At 48.9% G+C, this 15,316-nt stretch overlaps 1 protein-coding gene across 1 annotated transcript in view; it reads left to right on the forward strand.

The window, feature by feature from the left end:
• LOC142288551 (uncharacterized) overlaps nt 1-15,316 on the forward strand; it is a 109,372-nt gene that overhangs the window by 13,606 nt on the left and 80,450 nt on the right. Inside the window, exons 2-3 of the mRNA XM_075333520.1 lie at nt 8,351-8,451; nt 11,664-12,643. Of these exons, the coding sequence (XP_075189635.1) occupies nt 8,373-8,451; nt 11,664-12,643 (1,059 nt within the window). The 5' untranslated portion in view covers nt 8,351-8,372. The remainder of the gene's footprint in view (nt 1-8,350; nt 8,452-11,663; nt 12,644-15,316) is intronic.

The following is a 15,316-nucleotide window of genomic DNA, read 5'->3' on the forward strand; positions in this document are numbered from 1 at the left end:
ACACCACGTACAAATGTGTTACTCGCACAGTCACCTGGAGAGGATCAGGGACGTAAGAAGTCTGACATCATCTGCTATAGATGTAAAAAACCTGGGCATATCAAAAGACATTGTAGGAAATTCTCTCAGCACAAGGACCTACAGCAGCAATCACCAACTGATGTGCCTCCTCCACCTCCCCCTCCTCTCCAATAGGAGATTGGCAAGCTGGGTCCACCACCATCTTTTAACCTACTCTACAATCATACCCCCAAGCAAGCTAGCGGTCCTCCTCCTACCATACAGGTGGAAGTAGAAGGGAAATCTATTCCCTTTTTGGTGGATACCGGTGCAGCCAGAAGCGTCATTAGGTTTGCAGATTTACCTGACCCAGATTGTCTCACAGATGAAGTTGTCCCATGTGTGGGTATTGATGGAACCACCCGAAGTACTCCCATGACACGTCCTTTGAATCTCAGCCTGCAACCTACACACAGTATGCTTTCACAGCTCGTGGTATCCAATACATGTCTGGTGAATCTTTTAGGCACAGACCCAACAATGATGGTACCGTCTCCATAACACTGAGCCCGATGTGTGTGTGTGTGTGTGTGTGTGTGTGTGGGGTGCTGAGCCCGATGTGTGTGTGTGTGTGTGTGGGGTGCTGAGCCCGATGTGTGTGTGTGTGTGTGTGTGGGGTGCTGAGACCGATGTGAGTGTGTGGGGTGCTGAGCCCGATGTGTGTGTGTGTGGGGTGCTGAGCCCGATTTGTGTGTGTGTGTGGGGTGCTGAGCCCGATGTGTGTGTGTGTGTGTGGGGTGCTGAGCCCGATGTGTGTGTGTGGGGTGCTGAGCTCGATGTGTGTGTGTGGGGTGCTGAGTCCGATGTGTGTGTGTGTGGGGTGCTGAGCCCGATGTGTGTGTGTGTGGGGTGCTGAGCCCGATGTGTGTGTGTGTGGGGTGCTGAGCCCGATGTGTGTGTGTGTGGGGTGCTGAGCCCGATGTGTGTGTGTGTGGGGTGCTGAGCCCGATGTGTGTGTGTGTGGGGTGCTGAGCCCGATGTGTGTGTGTGTGGGGTGCTGAGCCCGATGTGTGTGTGGGGGGTGCTGAGCCCGATGTGTGTGTGGGGGGTGCTGAGCCCGATGTGTGTGTGGGGGGTGCTGAGCCCGATGTGTGTGTGGGGGGTGCTGAGCCCGATGTGTGTGTGTGGGGGGTGCTGAGCCCGATGTGTGTGTGGGGGGTGCTGAGCCCGATGTGTGTGTGGGGGGTGCTGAGCCCGATGTGTGTGTGGGGGGTGCTGAGCCCGATGTGTGTGTGGGGGGGTGCTGAGCCCGATGTGTGTGTGTGTGGGGGGGTGCTGAGCCCGATGTGTGTGTGTGTGTGTGGGGGGGGGGGGGTTGCAGAGCCCGATGTGTGTGGGGGTGTGCAGAGTCCGATGCTTGTGTGTGTGTGGGGGGGGGGGTGCAGAGCCCGGTGTGTGTGTGTGTGTGTGTGTGTGTGTGTGGCGGGGGGTGCAGAGCCCGATGTGTGTGTGTGTGTGTGGGGGGGGGTGCAGAGCCCGATGTGTGTGTGTGTGTGTGTGGGGGGGGTGCAGAGCCCGATGTGTGTGTGTGTGTGTGTGTGTGGGGGGGGGCGTGCAGAGCCCGATGTGTGTGTGTGTGGGGGCGTGCAGAGCCCGATGTGTGTGTGTGTGGGGGGGTGCAGAGCCCAATGTGTGTGTGTGTGGGGGGGTGCAGAGCCCGATGTGTGTGTGTGTGGAGGGGTGCAGAGCCCGATGTGTGTGTGTGTGGGGGGGGTGCAGAGCCTGATGTGTGTGTGTGTGTGTGTGTGTGTGTGTGGGGGGGGGGGGTGCAGAGCCCGATGTGTGTGTGGGGGGGGGGGTGTCGCCCTGGACAAGCCAGGGGCCACAGGTAACAACACACCCCCACACCCCCAGCAGTTCACACAGACATCCCCAGTGAGACCTGGTTTCTTCCTCGGGCTCAGACGGACACACCAGGTGGGCGGAGTCAGGAGATGGAGACGCCCACCGAGGAGTTTAGCTGGCCTGAGGCAGGAAGCAGGCCCAGTCTAGTCCAGGCAGAGAACGAGAGAAGGTCTGCAGGGAGACAGAAGCAGACAGGGGCCTAGGTTGGAGCCTAAGGCCCCCGTGCAGAGAGTGAGGCAGACGGTAGTGGCCGTCTGCAGGGAGCCGACCAGACAGTTGGTGGAACCGCAGGTAGCCGGGGCTGGGCGTTGGCCCACCGGTACTGAAGCGGGGAGCCAGCTGGAAACCGGAGCACAGGAGGAGCGTGCACGGAGGTGAAAGGAAGGACTTACACTAACAACCTGGGGTCAGGGGAAAAACACCGCAGCCGTCTGGGGGACCCGTCCATCCAGCCGTGTGTTTTACCGAGAACTGTGTCATCGTCTCAGGCTGAGTGAGTACCCCCGTGCCGTACGGCACAGCGCTGCCCCCGCGACCCTGCACCTCGCCAGGCCCCATAGCCCGCCTGCATCATCCATCCCTACCCTCATCACCGGGCCCCGGGACAACCAACCCCCCTACCCACGGAGGGGAGACATAACAACCAAGCTGCTCCCTGTCACCGCTCCCGGGATCCCCATCTAGAGCAGCGGTGGTGTCACCATTATCACCACAACCGTGGGTGGCGTCACGGACAATAAATCCCCAATATCAATCCCCTTTTCACTCACGGGCGAGGAGCGCCGCTCGAGTCCCCGGGATCCGGCAAACCGGTCGAGCCACCACCGAGCAGCAGCTGCAGCAGCAAGCCAGACCTGAGCAGTGGGAGAGTGCAGCGTCCCCTCCTCCGCCCGCAACAGGTGCAGAGCCCGATGTGCGTGGGGGGGTGTGCAGAGCCCTGTGTGTGTGGGCATGCAGAGCCCTGTGTGTGTGGGCGTGCAGAGCCCGATATGGGGCTGTTATTTCCAATGCTAGAGTGATAACAGGTCAGTGCTGGCCTGAATACTGACAGCTAAGGCTATCTTCACACTTCCATTGTTTTGCATCCGTCACAATCAGTTGTGTGACTGATGCAATGGATGCGTTGCAGGTAGTGGCACAACTGATGTGACTGATTCTGCAAAACAACGATCCCTTTTTTTTTTTTTTTTTTACTGTTTAACCAGCGGCCGGCAATTATGAATGATCAGCTGATCGCTCACAGAAGGCGGCTGCCGGGTGATCAGCTGATCGCTCACAGAAGGCGGCTGCCGGGTGATCAGCTGATCGCTCACAGAAGGCGGCTGCCAGGTGATCAGCTGATCGCTCACAGAAGGCGGCTGCCGGGTGATCAGCTGATCGCTCACAGTAGCCGCCCGCCGGGCGATCAGCTGATCGCTCACAGTAGCCGCCCGCCGGGCGATCAGCTGATCGCTCACAGTAGCCGCCCGCCGGGCGATCAGCTGATCGCTCACAGTAGCCGCCCGCCGGGCGATCAGCTGATCGCTCACAGTAGCCGCCCGCCGGGCGATCAGCTGATCGCTCACAGTAGCCGCCCGCCGGGCGATCAGCTGATCGCTCACAGTAGCCGCCCACCGGGCGATCAGCTGATCGCTCACAGTAGCCGCCCACCGGGCGATCAGCTGATCGCTCACAGTAGTCGGCTGATGATTTCTTTGTACGCCTCTGTCCACCCTCTTAAAGGGGTTATCCGGCTTATTTTGCCTTTTTTTGTAATTACACTATTGGGCTACATTAGGGCAGGTAAGTAGACAGTAACTCCCTACCTGCCCTGCTGACAGCCCCTCTCCCCCGGCTCAGAGCGGTCATGTGACCACTGCTGCTGTGATTTTACTGCTTCCTGTGGATGTCAGGACAACAAGTGCAGGAGCTTATGTTCTGCCTTGTCGACGGGCATCACAGTCGACGTCATGTAGCCTCCTTGCTGGGCAGGTACAGTGCGTGGAGTCCCCGCCCCCTTTCCTCTGCATCCTCCCACACATTCCCCCGCACCCTCCCCACACTCCGTCCTCTCCCCTTCCACTGCGGTGGGGCCCGTGAGCTGGGGGGAAGGCACCTGGTGGTGGCTACCGTGCGGTCACCTCCAGCACCGGGCCCCCTGCTCAGGTTTGCACGTTCAAATGTATCGGCATCACAGATGTTAATACATTTGAAAGCACAGATGACAGGCAGCACCTCGCTGCTTCTCATCACTGTCCCGCTGTCTGCTCTGACAGTTCAGGACAGCGGTGACGTCACTACTGTGCTGATATGTCCCGAGCACAGACAGTGGACGAACGAGGAGCAGCGGTAGGGACCGAGGAGAGGTAAGTGTGTGTTCCCTACACGGTGGGTGTGGGTATGCAGAGCACCATGTGGGGGGTGTGTGCAGAGCCAGATGTGTGGGGAGGGGTGCAGAGCCAGATGTGTAGGGGGGTGCAGAACCCTATGTCTTTGGGGGGTTGCAGAGCCCTATGTGTGTGGGGGGTTGCAGAGCCCTATGTGTGTGGGGGGTTGCAGAGCCCTATGTGTGTGGGGGGTTGCAGAGCCCTATGTGTGTGGGGGGTTGCAGAGCCCCGTATGTGTGGGGGGGGAGCCCGATATGTGTGGGGGGGGTGTAGAGCCCGGTGTGTGGGGGTGTGTAGAGCCCGATATGTGTGGGGGGGTGTAGAGCCCGGTGTGTGGGGGGGTGCAGAGCCCTGTGTGTGTGTGTGTGTGTGGGGGGGGGTTGCAGAGCCCGATGTGAGTGTGGGGGGGTGCAGAGCCCGATGTGAGTGGGGGGGGTGCAGAGCCCGATGTGAGTGTGGGGGGGTGCAGAGCCCGATGTGTGTGTGTGTGGGGTGCAGAGCCCAATGTGTGTGTGTGTGGGGGGGGGTGAGGTGGTGCAGAGCCCGATGTGAGTGTGGGGGGGTGCAGAGCCCTGTGTGTGTGTGTGTGTGGGGGGGGGGGTTGCAGAGCCCGATGTGAGTGTGGGGGGGTGCAGAGCCCGATGTGAGTGGGGGGGTGCAGAGCCCGATGTGAGTGTGGGGGGGTGCAGAGCCCGATGTGTGTGTGTGTGGGGTGCAGAGCCCGATGTGTGTGTGTGTGGGGGGGGGGTGAGGTGGTGCAGAGCCCGATGTGAGTGTGGGGGGGTGCAGAGCCCGATGTGAGTGTGGGGGGGGTGCAGAGCCCGATGTGAGTGTGGGGGGGGTGCAGAGCCCGATGTGAGTGTGGGGGGGGTGCAGAGCCCGATGTGTGTGGTGGGGGGGTGCAGAGCCCGATGTGTGTGGTGGGGGGGTGCAGAGCCCGATGTGTGTGGTGGGGGGGTGCAGAGCCCGATGTGTGGTGTGGGGGGGGTGCAGAGCCCGATATGGGGCTGTTATTTCCAATGCTAGAGTGATAACAGGTCAGTGCTGGCCTGATTACTGACAGCTAAGGCTATGTTCACACTTCCGTTGTTTTGCATCCGTCACAATCAGTTGTGTGACTGATGCAATGGATGCGTTGCAGATAGTGGCACAACTGATGTGACTGATTCTGCAAAACAACGATCCATTTGTTTTTTTTTTAGTTGTTTTTTTTTTGCTGTTTAACCAGCGGCCGGCTATTATGAATGATCAGCTGATCGCTCACAGAAGGCGGGTGATCAGCTGATCGCTCACAGTAGCCGGCAGCCGGGTGATCAGCTGATCGTTCGGCCGCCGAGAGAGACGTTGGTTTGAATAATTAAAGACAAAATTTGACCATGCGCAGTGAAATCAAAAGGATTCTGCTGCTCAAAAAAAACGTTAAATGCTGCGTTCTTGCTGCCCGACGTTCCACGACTGATCAGTCGCACGGCAGATGCAACGCAATGGCATCAGTCACAATCCGCCGCTTATACAAGTCTATGGGAAACAACGGAATCCGCCAAACGGATTGCGTTGTTTATCAGCGGCAGAATGTGACGTATACTAAATAGCGGAAATGTGAACATAGCCTAATAAGTGTGCAGAGGGAGGGAAGAGGGCGGGGCTGGACAGTGAGGCCGGGCGGGGCCAGCTCTGACTGTGAGGTTCGGCATAGGAAGTTTTCATGTTTGGTTGAGCTGAAGGTAAATAACCTGTCTGCAGAGAATGAAGGGATAATTCAAGAGGAAAAAAAGATAGAAAAGAAAAAAAATGTAGAGGTGATTTAGGCTACATGCGCACGCTGCGTTTTTGTAGTGTTTTTGACGCGTTTTTTGGTGCAGTTTTGTTGGCAGAACTTTCGGACCTCTGACTTCCCAGCAAAGTCTATGAGAAGTCAGATTTGTAATGTGCACCTTGCAAGAAAGAATGAATATGCTGCATCTTTTTTTCACAAACTTTTGACAAAAAAAAACGCTGACAAATAAACTGCGTTTGTTTTTGTCAACATTTGTCACCCATTAAAATCAATGAGGGCATCAAAAAGGCAAGGAAAATGCATGCTATCAAATTGGTGCATTTTGCATGAGTTTTACGTGCGGTTTTGTCAACAGAAACGCAGCTCACCAATTTAGTTCCAGAATGACAAAATCAATGCTGGAGTGAATTTGACATGTCGGTGCCTGTGTTGGTTTCTCTGTCTCTCTTGCGCTCTCTCTCTTTCTCCCCAAGCAGTACATACTCACCGATCACGGCTGTCACACTGCTCCCCCGCCTCTCATCTTCTTCCGGACCCGCTCATTAGCCTCATACATTTTGACTCCTCCCCCTGTCTGTAATTGATTGGTTGCAGTCAGACGAGCCCCCATGCTGAGGGACAGCTGTCTAACTGCAACCAATCACAGCTGCGGTGGGCGTGTCTACATAGAGCGACTCTCTTCAGTGCTGTACTATCAGCGGAGGAGGACTCAAACTGTGACAGCAAACACCTGAGTGATGGCACCGCTGACACTCGGGTGGTTTTCTGTGACAGCTGGAGGACATCAGGCTTGAACCGCAGTGAACTGTGATGTCATTGCTGCGACACCCGCCGTACTGCTGGAGCTGTAGCTGTGACGTCAGGAATTCACCCTAGTTCATTCTGAAAGCTGCGGCTCTGTCCACACTCACAGCTGGCAGCCATGCTGTATGACTGCTATCTGTGACAGGACAGGGATGTAGCAGAGCTGGAAGCCTCGTGGGACCTCGTGTGGATTACTTTGGACCTCGAGGAGTGTTTTGGGGGTTAATAAAGTGGTGAAAGAAGGTGGCTTTTTTTATGTGATGTGGTGCGTCTCATAGACGCATAACATCACTAACCTAGGGCTTAGTGGCAGCTATGGTCTGCCATTAACCCCTTATTACCCCGATAGCTACCGCACCAGGGCAACGGGAAGAGCCGGGTCCAGCGCCAGAATTTGCGCATCTTATGGATATGCCACTTCTAGGGCGGCTGTGGGCTGCTATTGTTAGGCTGGAAAGGGCCAAATAACGATGGCCCTTTCCACCCTAATATTATCAGCCTCCAGTTGTCTGCTGCACCTGGGCTGGTATTAGAAAAATGAGGAGATCTCACGTCATTTTTTTTTTTTTTAATCAAATAATAAAAAAACGTGTGGGATCCCCTCTATTTTTCATAACTAGCCAAGGTACAGCAGAGAGCTGAGGGTTGCAGCTGCTGCGGTTCCTGTACTGTATCTGAAAAATGGGGGGGATCCCATGTTGTTTTTTTTTACCCCCCCCCCCCCAAAACAAAACTAACAAACAGCTAACCAAGCTGGCTATCCCTCTATCAAGCTATTCTATTATTTATTTCTATGTATTCTTTCTGTTCTTTCTTATTATCTAATCTATATGTTCTTATTATCTATCCATCTAGATATTCTTTCTATTTTTTACTATTTATCATGTATTCTAGCTATCTATCCATTATCCTTTCCTATCATATTTCGTTTCTCCTTCATAAAAAGCTGTGAGAAAAAACGCACTAAAAACGCACCTACATTACAAGCGTTTTTGGGACATTTCCAGGCTCACTCTGACAAGGTGCAGTTTTGGTTGCAGTTTGTGTGCAGAAAAAAACTGCAGCGTGCGCATGTAGCCTTATATTACAATACAGCACAGAATAGCTTACAAAAAATGTTTGCGCTTATGTCGGACAACTTTAAAGAAAAAAAAATTGAATAAAACTAATGTACCTCAAAAAGAAAGCTTTCAAAAATACAACATTGTTGACTAAAACAATTATAAAATGACAGAAAAATAAGCATTAGGGCGTCCAAATTGTGAAGACAATGAAGGAAATCCTAATGTCATAATGTACCACACTAAGTGGATCCTGTCACGCCTGCTTCTATCCCTGCTGAACTGACTCTGGGGCAGCACGGGCGACATAGGAGGTGTAGAGGCCATGCATGGATTGGTCTCAGGGGCCACACTGCTCTGGTAGCAGAAGCCTCCATCTAGAACCTTCCACATGACTTTTCCTTCTGTCCGTGACTTTTACATTATTTATTTTACAGCTTTAAAATTCAGGGAAAAGATATGCAGAACGCTGCAGACACAATGGAAAAAGGAGAAATGGATGTGCGGGGTGATGAACAGAGCAGAGACCTTTCCACAGGTAACCCTCCTCAGTGAAGAGTCACTATTAAATAACAAAGAGAACAGTCACATTCCCAGCTGCAAGAAGAAAATAAAGTTACATTCTCCCTGCTGCTGCTCGTATACAGTCACTGATGCAGTGCGGGAAACAGTAAGGCTATGTGCCCACGCTACAGGATTTATCGCGGATTTGACGCGGATTTTGCCGCGGATTTAGCGCGGATTTGCCGAAAATCTGCAGCAGCAGCACTTCCAAGCCATTTCAATGGCATTTTGGAAATGCTGTGCCCATGCTGCGGATTTTTCCGCTGCGGATTTTGCCGCGGATTTTGATGCGGAACAATCTGCAGCATGTCAATTGTTTGGTGCGGATTTGGTGCGGATTTTCTGTTTTGAATGGGGAAAAAAAAAAAAATAAAATCCGCATCAAAATCCGCGGCAAATCCGCGGTAAATCCGCGGGTGCGGATTTGCCGCGAAAGTTGCGGATTTTCAGGCAAAAAAATCCACAGGGACATTCTAGCGTGGGCACATAGCCTAACACTTATTGCTCACAGGCTGTCAGCCAAGGAACAAGAGGGTTGATTACTGTGCACTCACTATGTAGTGAGTGGTGACTGTTGCAGTCACCAGCACAGTAGGAGAGGCTGAAAGTGAGCAGCTGCTGGGAGAATGTAACTGCATTTTTTCCTTGCAGACACTGTGTCACAATCTCTCCGTTGTCTTGGGCGCAGTGAGTGACAATTTTGCCTCTCTATGGAATCAGGGCCATGCCAAGCTGTTAGTTTATTGAGTTACAGCTCAACTTTCCAATCTGAAACTGGGAGGTGTTTGGTTTCTTCAGGGGTTCCCTGTTCTGAGTGATTGATCAGTTACTTAGCTGAGTAGTTAATCCCAAAACCAGGGTATCACGGAGGTGCCGGGGTAACTGGAGAAGAGACACCCCCCTCTCCCCCCGAAACAGGGCCTCAGACTAGGGACTTTGTGCTGTCCCTTATCCCAGGGGTAGGCTTGATGGTATCCAAGTCTGGACTGCCAGCGTAACACTAACTCCTGTCCAAAACCCTGATCTAACACCCCCTCTCCCCCCCACCGGGAGTGGAGATGCAAACCCCACAAAGGATCGCCACAAAGACCGGAATCACAGGAGCATAAACTGAAGGTATCATCTGCAGTAACAAGTAATATCTCAAACCTTAAATAGGGAGAAGACAGCTGAATAGAAATAAGCCCCGTGAGTCTCAAGGAGCCACAAACCACTCCACAGGACTGGAAAACAGTGTAAAACACTCAGCTGAAGCTGAGCAACTAATTTCAGGTTGCCTGTGAACAGAGTCCGTCGCCACCGCGGTTCCCTGTGAATGTGGGACTTGGTTATCGTGCTCTGATCTATAGCTGCCAGTCTTTGGACCTCCTCTGACTATTCATTTGCCCATATCCGCTATCCTCCTGATATTCTGACCCCAGAGCTGACTACGCCTTTGTCTTTCCCCTTAGTTCACGGCATGCTCTCTTTTGTATTTGACCCCAGAACATTTGATAACCCTGCCTCATGGCTTGTCCGTGCAGTGACTAGCGTCACACACTGTTCTAATAAACCAGATAGATATCATTTAAATGCCAGGTACTCAGATTACCACTATATCTGCAGGTAAATAGTGTTTTTGTAGCTGCCAGGTTTTCTTTAACCCCTTCTCGAAATGTAACATATTATTACATCCTATTACTTCTTGCGGGCTCGGAAGCTGAGTCTCCATTATTGCCGGCAGATGATGTCTATTCAGTTATTCAGTGGAGGTAAGCTTCACCCACTGCTGTTAACTTTTTGATCTTTGACAGCAGCATTTGCAGCTCGCAGCCTATGGGGTACAATGTTCCACATATCCAACGCCCCCAGCAACATTTATCATTGGGTGCATATGGGTCGCCATAATAGCTGGGGGTCTGCTAAAGACCCTTTGCCCTATATAAGGGTACTCCTATGATCTCCACACCTCTAGATACATTCCTTCAGTGGTGTAGATTTCAAAATGAGATTATTTGTGGGGTGTTTCCACTGTTTAGGCACATCAAGGGCTTTACAAACGTGACATGGCATCCTCTATTTCAGCCAACTTTGTTCTCCAATAGTCAAATGGTGCTCCTTCCCTTCCAAGTCCTGGGGTATTGGCGTACACACGAGAAATTGCACAACAGAATTATATGGTCTATTTTCCTCATTTTACCCTTGGGAAAATGAAAATTTGTGGTTAAAGCAACACTTTTGTGGGAAAAATTTAAAATGTTTATTTTTTTCCTTCCACATTTTTTTAATTTCTGTGATGCATTTAAAGTGTACTTTGGCATTGCATTACTGCTGTAGGAATATTACAAAAAAAGGGATAAATACATAGCTAATGTGAAAAATGAGTAAAAAGACATAGGCATTGCATTACTGCTTCAGAGATATTTGCAAAGAGAGATTCTTAGCTTATGTATTGGCCAATCCATGTGAGCCGGATAACCTCGAGAAGGTGATCTCATTATATTTGGAAGCTAACCTTAAATGCCTCTATGTGTGATTAAAAATCTGCATGTCTGGTTCCTGGCTAAATAAAATGGTGGACACACCCTTGCTATTGGGAAGAGTGCTTGGTCAGGTGCTTGTCAAGGTTATCGGGCTCACATGGATTGGTCAATACATAAACTAAGAATCTCACTTTGCAAATATCTCTAAAGCAGTAATGCAATGCCTATGTCATTTTAAGGGTACTTTACACACTGCGACATCGCTAGCGATCTCATTAGCGATGTGAAATTCTAGATCGCAAGTGCGATCTTTTGAGGTCGCACATAGGTCATTTTACGCATGTGCGATCTCGAAAGATCGCACTCGCGATCTCAAATTTCACATTGCTAACGAGATTGCTAGCGATGTCGCAGTGTGTTTCTCATTACCTATGTATTAATCCCTTTTTTCTTATAATTTCTACAGCAGTAATGCAATGCCAAAGTATCCTTATATTATTGAGTGCCACTGGATATGCTTTTGTAGATATGTTTTATTGAATGTCGTTTTGAGCACTTCGAAGGGTGCAGTTTTTAAAATGTCATTTTGGGTATTTTCTGTCACATAGGCCTTTTAAAGTAGAACACTACACACTTTGAAATTTGTATGGATTTATGTGTGTCTATGTGTATGTTTTGAGGTTATATTATTAAAAGCTTATAACTTCAATTTTCTTTATGGCAGATGACGGTACCAGGAGTTCAACACAGAATGCTAAGGGAAGGGAAAGTCACAAAGGAGTGAAGTCATATTCATGTTCAGAATGTGGGAAATGTTTTGCTCAGAAATCAGATCTTGTTAAACATGCGAGAATTCACACAGGAGAGAAGCCATATTCATGTTCAGAATGTGGGAAATGTTTTGTTCGGAAATCACATCTCATTATACATGAGAGAATTCACACAGGAGAGAAGTCATATTCATGTTCAGAATGTGGGAAATGTTTTGCACAGAAATCAGATCTTGTTAAACATGAGAGAATTCACACAGGAGTGAAGCCATATTCATGTTCAGAATGTGAGAAATGTTTTGCACAGAAATCAGATCTTGTTAAACATGAGAGAATTCACACAGGAGAGAAGCCATATTCATGTTCAGAATGTGGGAAATGTTTTGGTCTGAAATCACATCTTGTTAAACATGAGAGAATTCACACAGGAGAGAAGCCATATTCATGTTCAGAATGTGGGAAATGTTTTGCACAGAAATCAGATCTTGTTAAACATGAGAGAATTCACACAGGAGTGAAGCCATATTCATGTTCAGAATGTGGGAAATGTTTTGTTTGGAAATCACATCTCATTATACATGAGAGAATTCACACAGGAGAGAAGTCATATTCATGTTCAGAATGTGGGAAATGTTTTGCACAGAAATCAGATCTTGTTAAACATGAGAGAATTCACACAGGAGAGAAGTCATATTCATGTTCAGAATGTGAGAAATGTTTTGCTTTGAAATCAGATCTTGTTAAACATGAGAGAATTCACACAGGAGAGAAGCCATATTCATGTTCAGAATGTGGGAAATGTTTTGGTCTGAAATCACATCTTGTTAAACATGAGAGAATTCACACAGGAGAGAAGCCATATTCATGTTCAGAATGTGGGAAATATTTTGTTCGGAAATCAAATCTTATTTCACATGAGAGAATTCACACAGGAGTGAAGCCATAGTCATGAATAGAATGTCTGTTTTAGTTAATATTAATAGACTTTTACTATCTGTTAATAAAGAGTTAATTTTGTCATTACAGTTTGTACTTTTTATAATGGATCATATACAACTATTCATCTGTTAACACATTTTTTTTAATTTTTGCTGGCCAGAAATTTATTTTTTTTTATAGCCAAGCTGTACACTTTATTCTTCCATTTGTGTATTGCTTGAATGAGAGCAGAGTCCATTTTGTTAAATCTACACTCCATTTTGTATTCGTGTAAGAGCCTGTGCTGTGTTTCCCCTGGTGTAATGCAGCAGAGACCTTTGTTTACTTTACATAAGGGCTTGTATAGTTTCAGTTTCTTTAAGTGAAGTTCAGGAATGTGAAACTAAAAAGTTTATATAGTCTTATATAAATGAGTGACGATGATGTAATCTTTTATTTGTTTGAGACAAAGGGAGAGCTACTCCTGATACTTTATTGTCTCATAGGGGGGGTCTCTAATATATACATATGTACCGCCCCCGTTTCAGCAGCGGGGCTGCTCGGATCCGGATCCGCGGTGGATCGAGAGGTTTCTGGACCCAGGGGTCGCGTGGTCAGTCGAATTGAAAGGGGGGGTATGTACAGGGGAAAAGGAGAAATGGATGTGCGGAGTGATGAACGGAGTAGAGACCTTTCTACAGGTAACCCTCCTCAGGGAAGAATCACCATTAACTAACAGTCACACTCCCAGCTGCAAGGAGAAAATGAAGTTACTCGTATACAGTCACCGATGCAGTGCGGGAAACAGTAACACCACTCACAGGCTGTCAGCCAAGGAACAAGAGGGTTGATTACTGTGCGCCCACTACCTAGTAAGTGGTGACTGTTACAGCCTCTCCCACTGTGCTGGTGACTGGATGTGAGCAGCTGCTGGGAGAAAGTATCTGCATTTTCTCCTTGCAGTTACTGTGTCACAATCTCTACACTATAATAAAGATAATAAACTGCACACTAACCACTATAAAAGTATAAACATGAATAATGGTAAAGCATTACTGCTATAGGGATACTATGAACAATGAAAAATACCTTTAGCTATCTGGAAACAATGAAATACATGAAAACTGGTATTGCAGAACTGCTATGAATATTTGAAAGTAGGAGAGATGTTTAGCAAATGTATTGATCAATGCAAATGAGCCCGAAAACCAAGGACAAGGTAATCTCTAATTTTTCAGCAACCTAATCTGGTAGTAGGGCGGGGTTCTCAGTCAGAAGAAACTGCATGCTAATCAGAAAAAAGACTGACTGGAACACCTATATGTGCATTATAGTATTTGTATTTTTGAGCTAGCACCTAATTCACACACAGGTGTTCCAGTCAGTCTTTTTTCTGATTAGCATGCAGTTTTTTCCGACTGAGAACCCCGCCCTATTAACAGACTCTATTCATGGTCCTATATAGCCAGGAGCCTGTCTGCCCATACTTGCAGATTTTAATAGCACATAGAGAGGCATTGAAGTTAGGTTGCCGAAAAATTAGAGATTACCTTGAGGTTGGTTTTCGGGCTCACTTGCATTGATCAATACATTTGCTAAACATCTCTCCTACTTTCAAATATTCATAGCAGTTTTGCAATACCATTTTTCATGTATTTCATTGTTTCCAGATAGCTAAATGTATTTTTCATTCTTCATAGTATCCCTATAGTAGTAATGCTTTACCATTTTCATGTTTACATTTTTATAGTGGTTTGTGTGCAGCTTATTATCTTTATTATAGTCATGTATTTCTGAGCTAGCACCTAATTCTCACATACAGGTGTTCCAGTCATTCTTTGTTCTGATGAACAATCTCTCCGCTGTCTTGGACGCAGTGAGTGACAATTATGCCTCCGTATGGAATCAGGGCCATGCCAAGCTGTTAGTTTGTTGAGCGACAGCTCAGCTGTCCAATCTGAAACTGGGAGGTGCTTGCTATCTTCGGGGCTCCCTGTTTTGAGTGATTGATCAGTTACTACTCAGCTGAGTAGTTAGTCCCAAAACCAGGGTATCACGGAGGTGTTGGGGTAACTGGAACAGGGACCCCAGAAACTGGTCCTCAGACTAGGGACCTTGTGCTCTCTCTTATCCCAGAGGTAGATTTGATGGTATCCAGGTCTGGACCGCCAGCAAAACCCTAACTCCTTTCCAAACCCTGATCTAACACCCCCTCATCGAGAGTGGAGATGCAAACCCCACAAATACCACAGACACAGGAAAAAAACAAAACTCATACCCACTGCACACAAAGGAGAGACAATACATGTATGGGAGGGAATAAAGTATAAGGAAAGAAGTAAATGAACAACGGGGAACTTCCACTCCACTCAAACAGTAAACTACTGGTTACCAAGAATAGGATCGCCACAAAGACCGGAATCACAGGAGCATAAGCTGAAGGTATCATCTGCAGTAACAAACAGACTCACAAACCTTAAATACGGAGAAGACTGAATGAATAGAAATTAGCCCCCTGAGTCTCAAGGAGCCACACACCACTCCACAAGAATTAACTCCTGCAGGACTGGAAAGCAGTTGAAAAGACTCATCTGAGGCTGAGCAACTAAGATCAGGTTGCCTGTGAACAGAGTCCGCCGCGGCGGCGGCATCCCGTGAGTGTGGGCCTGAACACCACATGACACTGGGC

This window comes from Anomaloglossus baeobatrachus, unplaced genomic scaffold (genome assembly GCF_048569485.1).
Source record: "Anomaloglossus baeobatrachus isolate aAnoBae1 unplaced genomic scaffold, aAnoBae1.hap1 Scaffold_84, whole genome shotgun sequence".
Lineage (NCBI taxonomy): Eukaryota > Metazoa > Chordata > Amphibia > Anura > Aromobatidae > Anomaloglossus > Anomaloglossus baeobatrachus.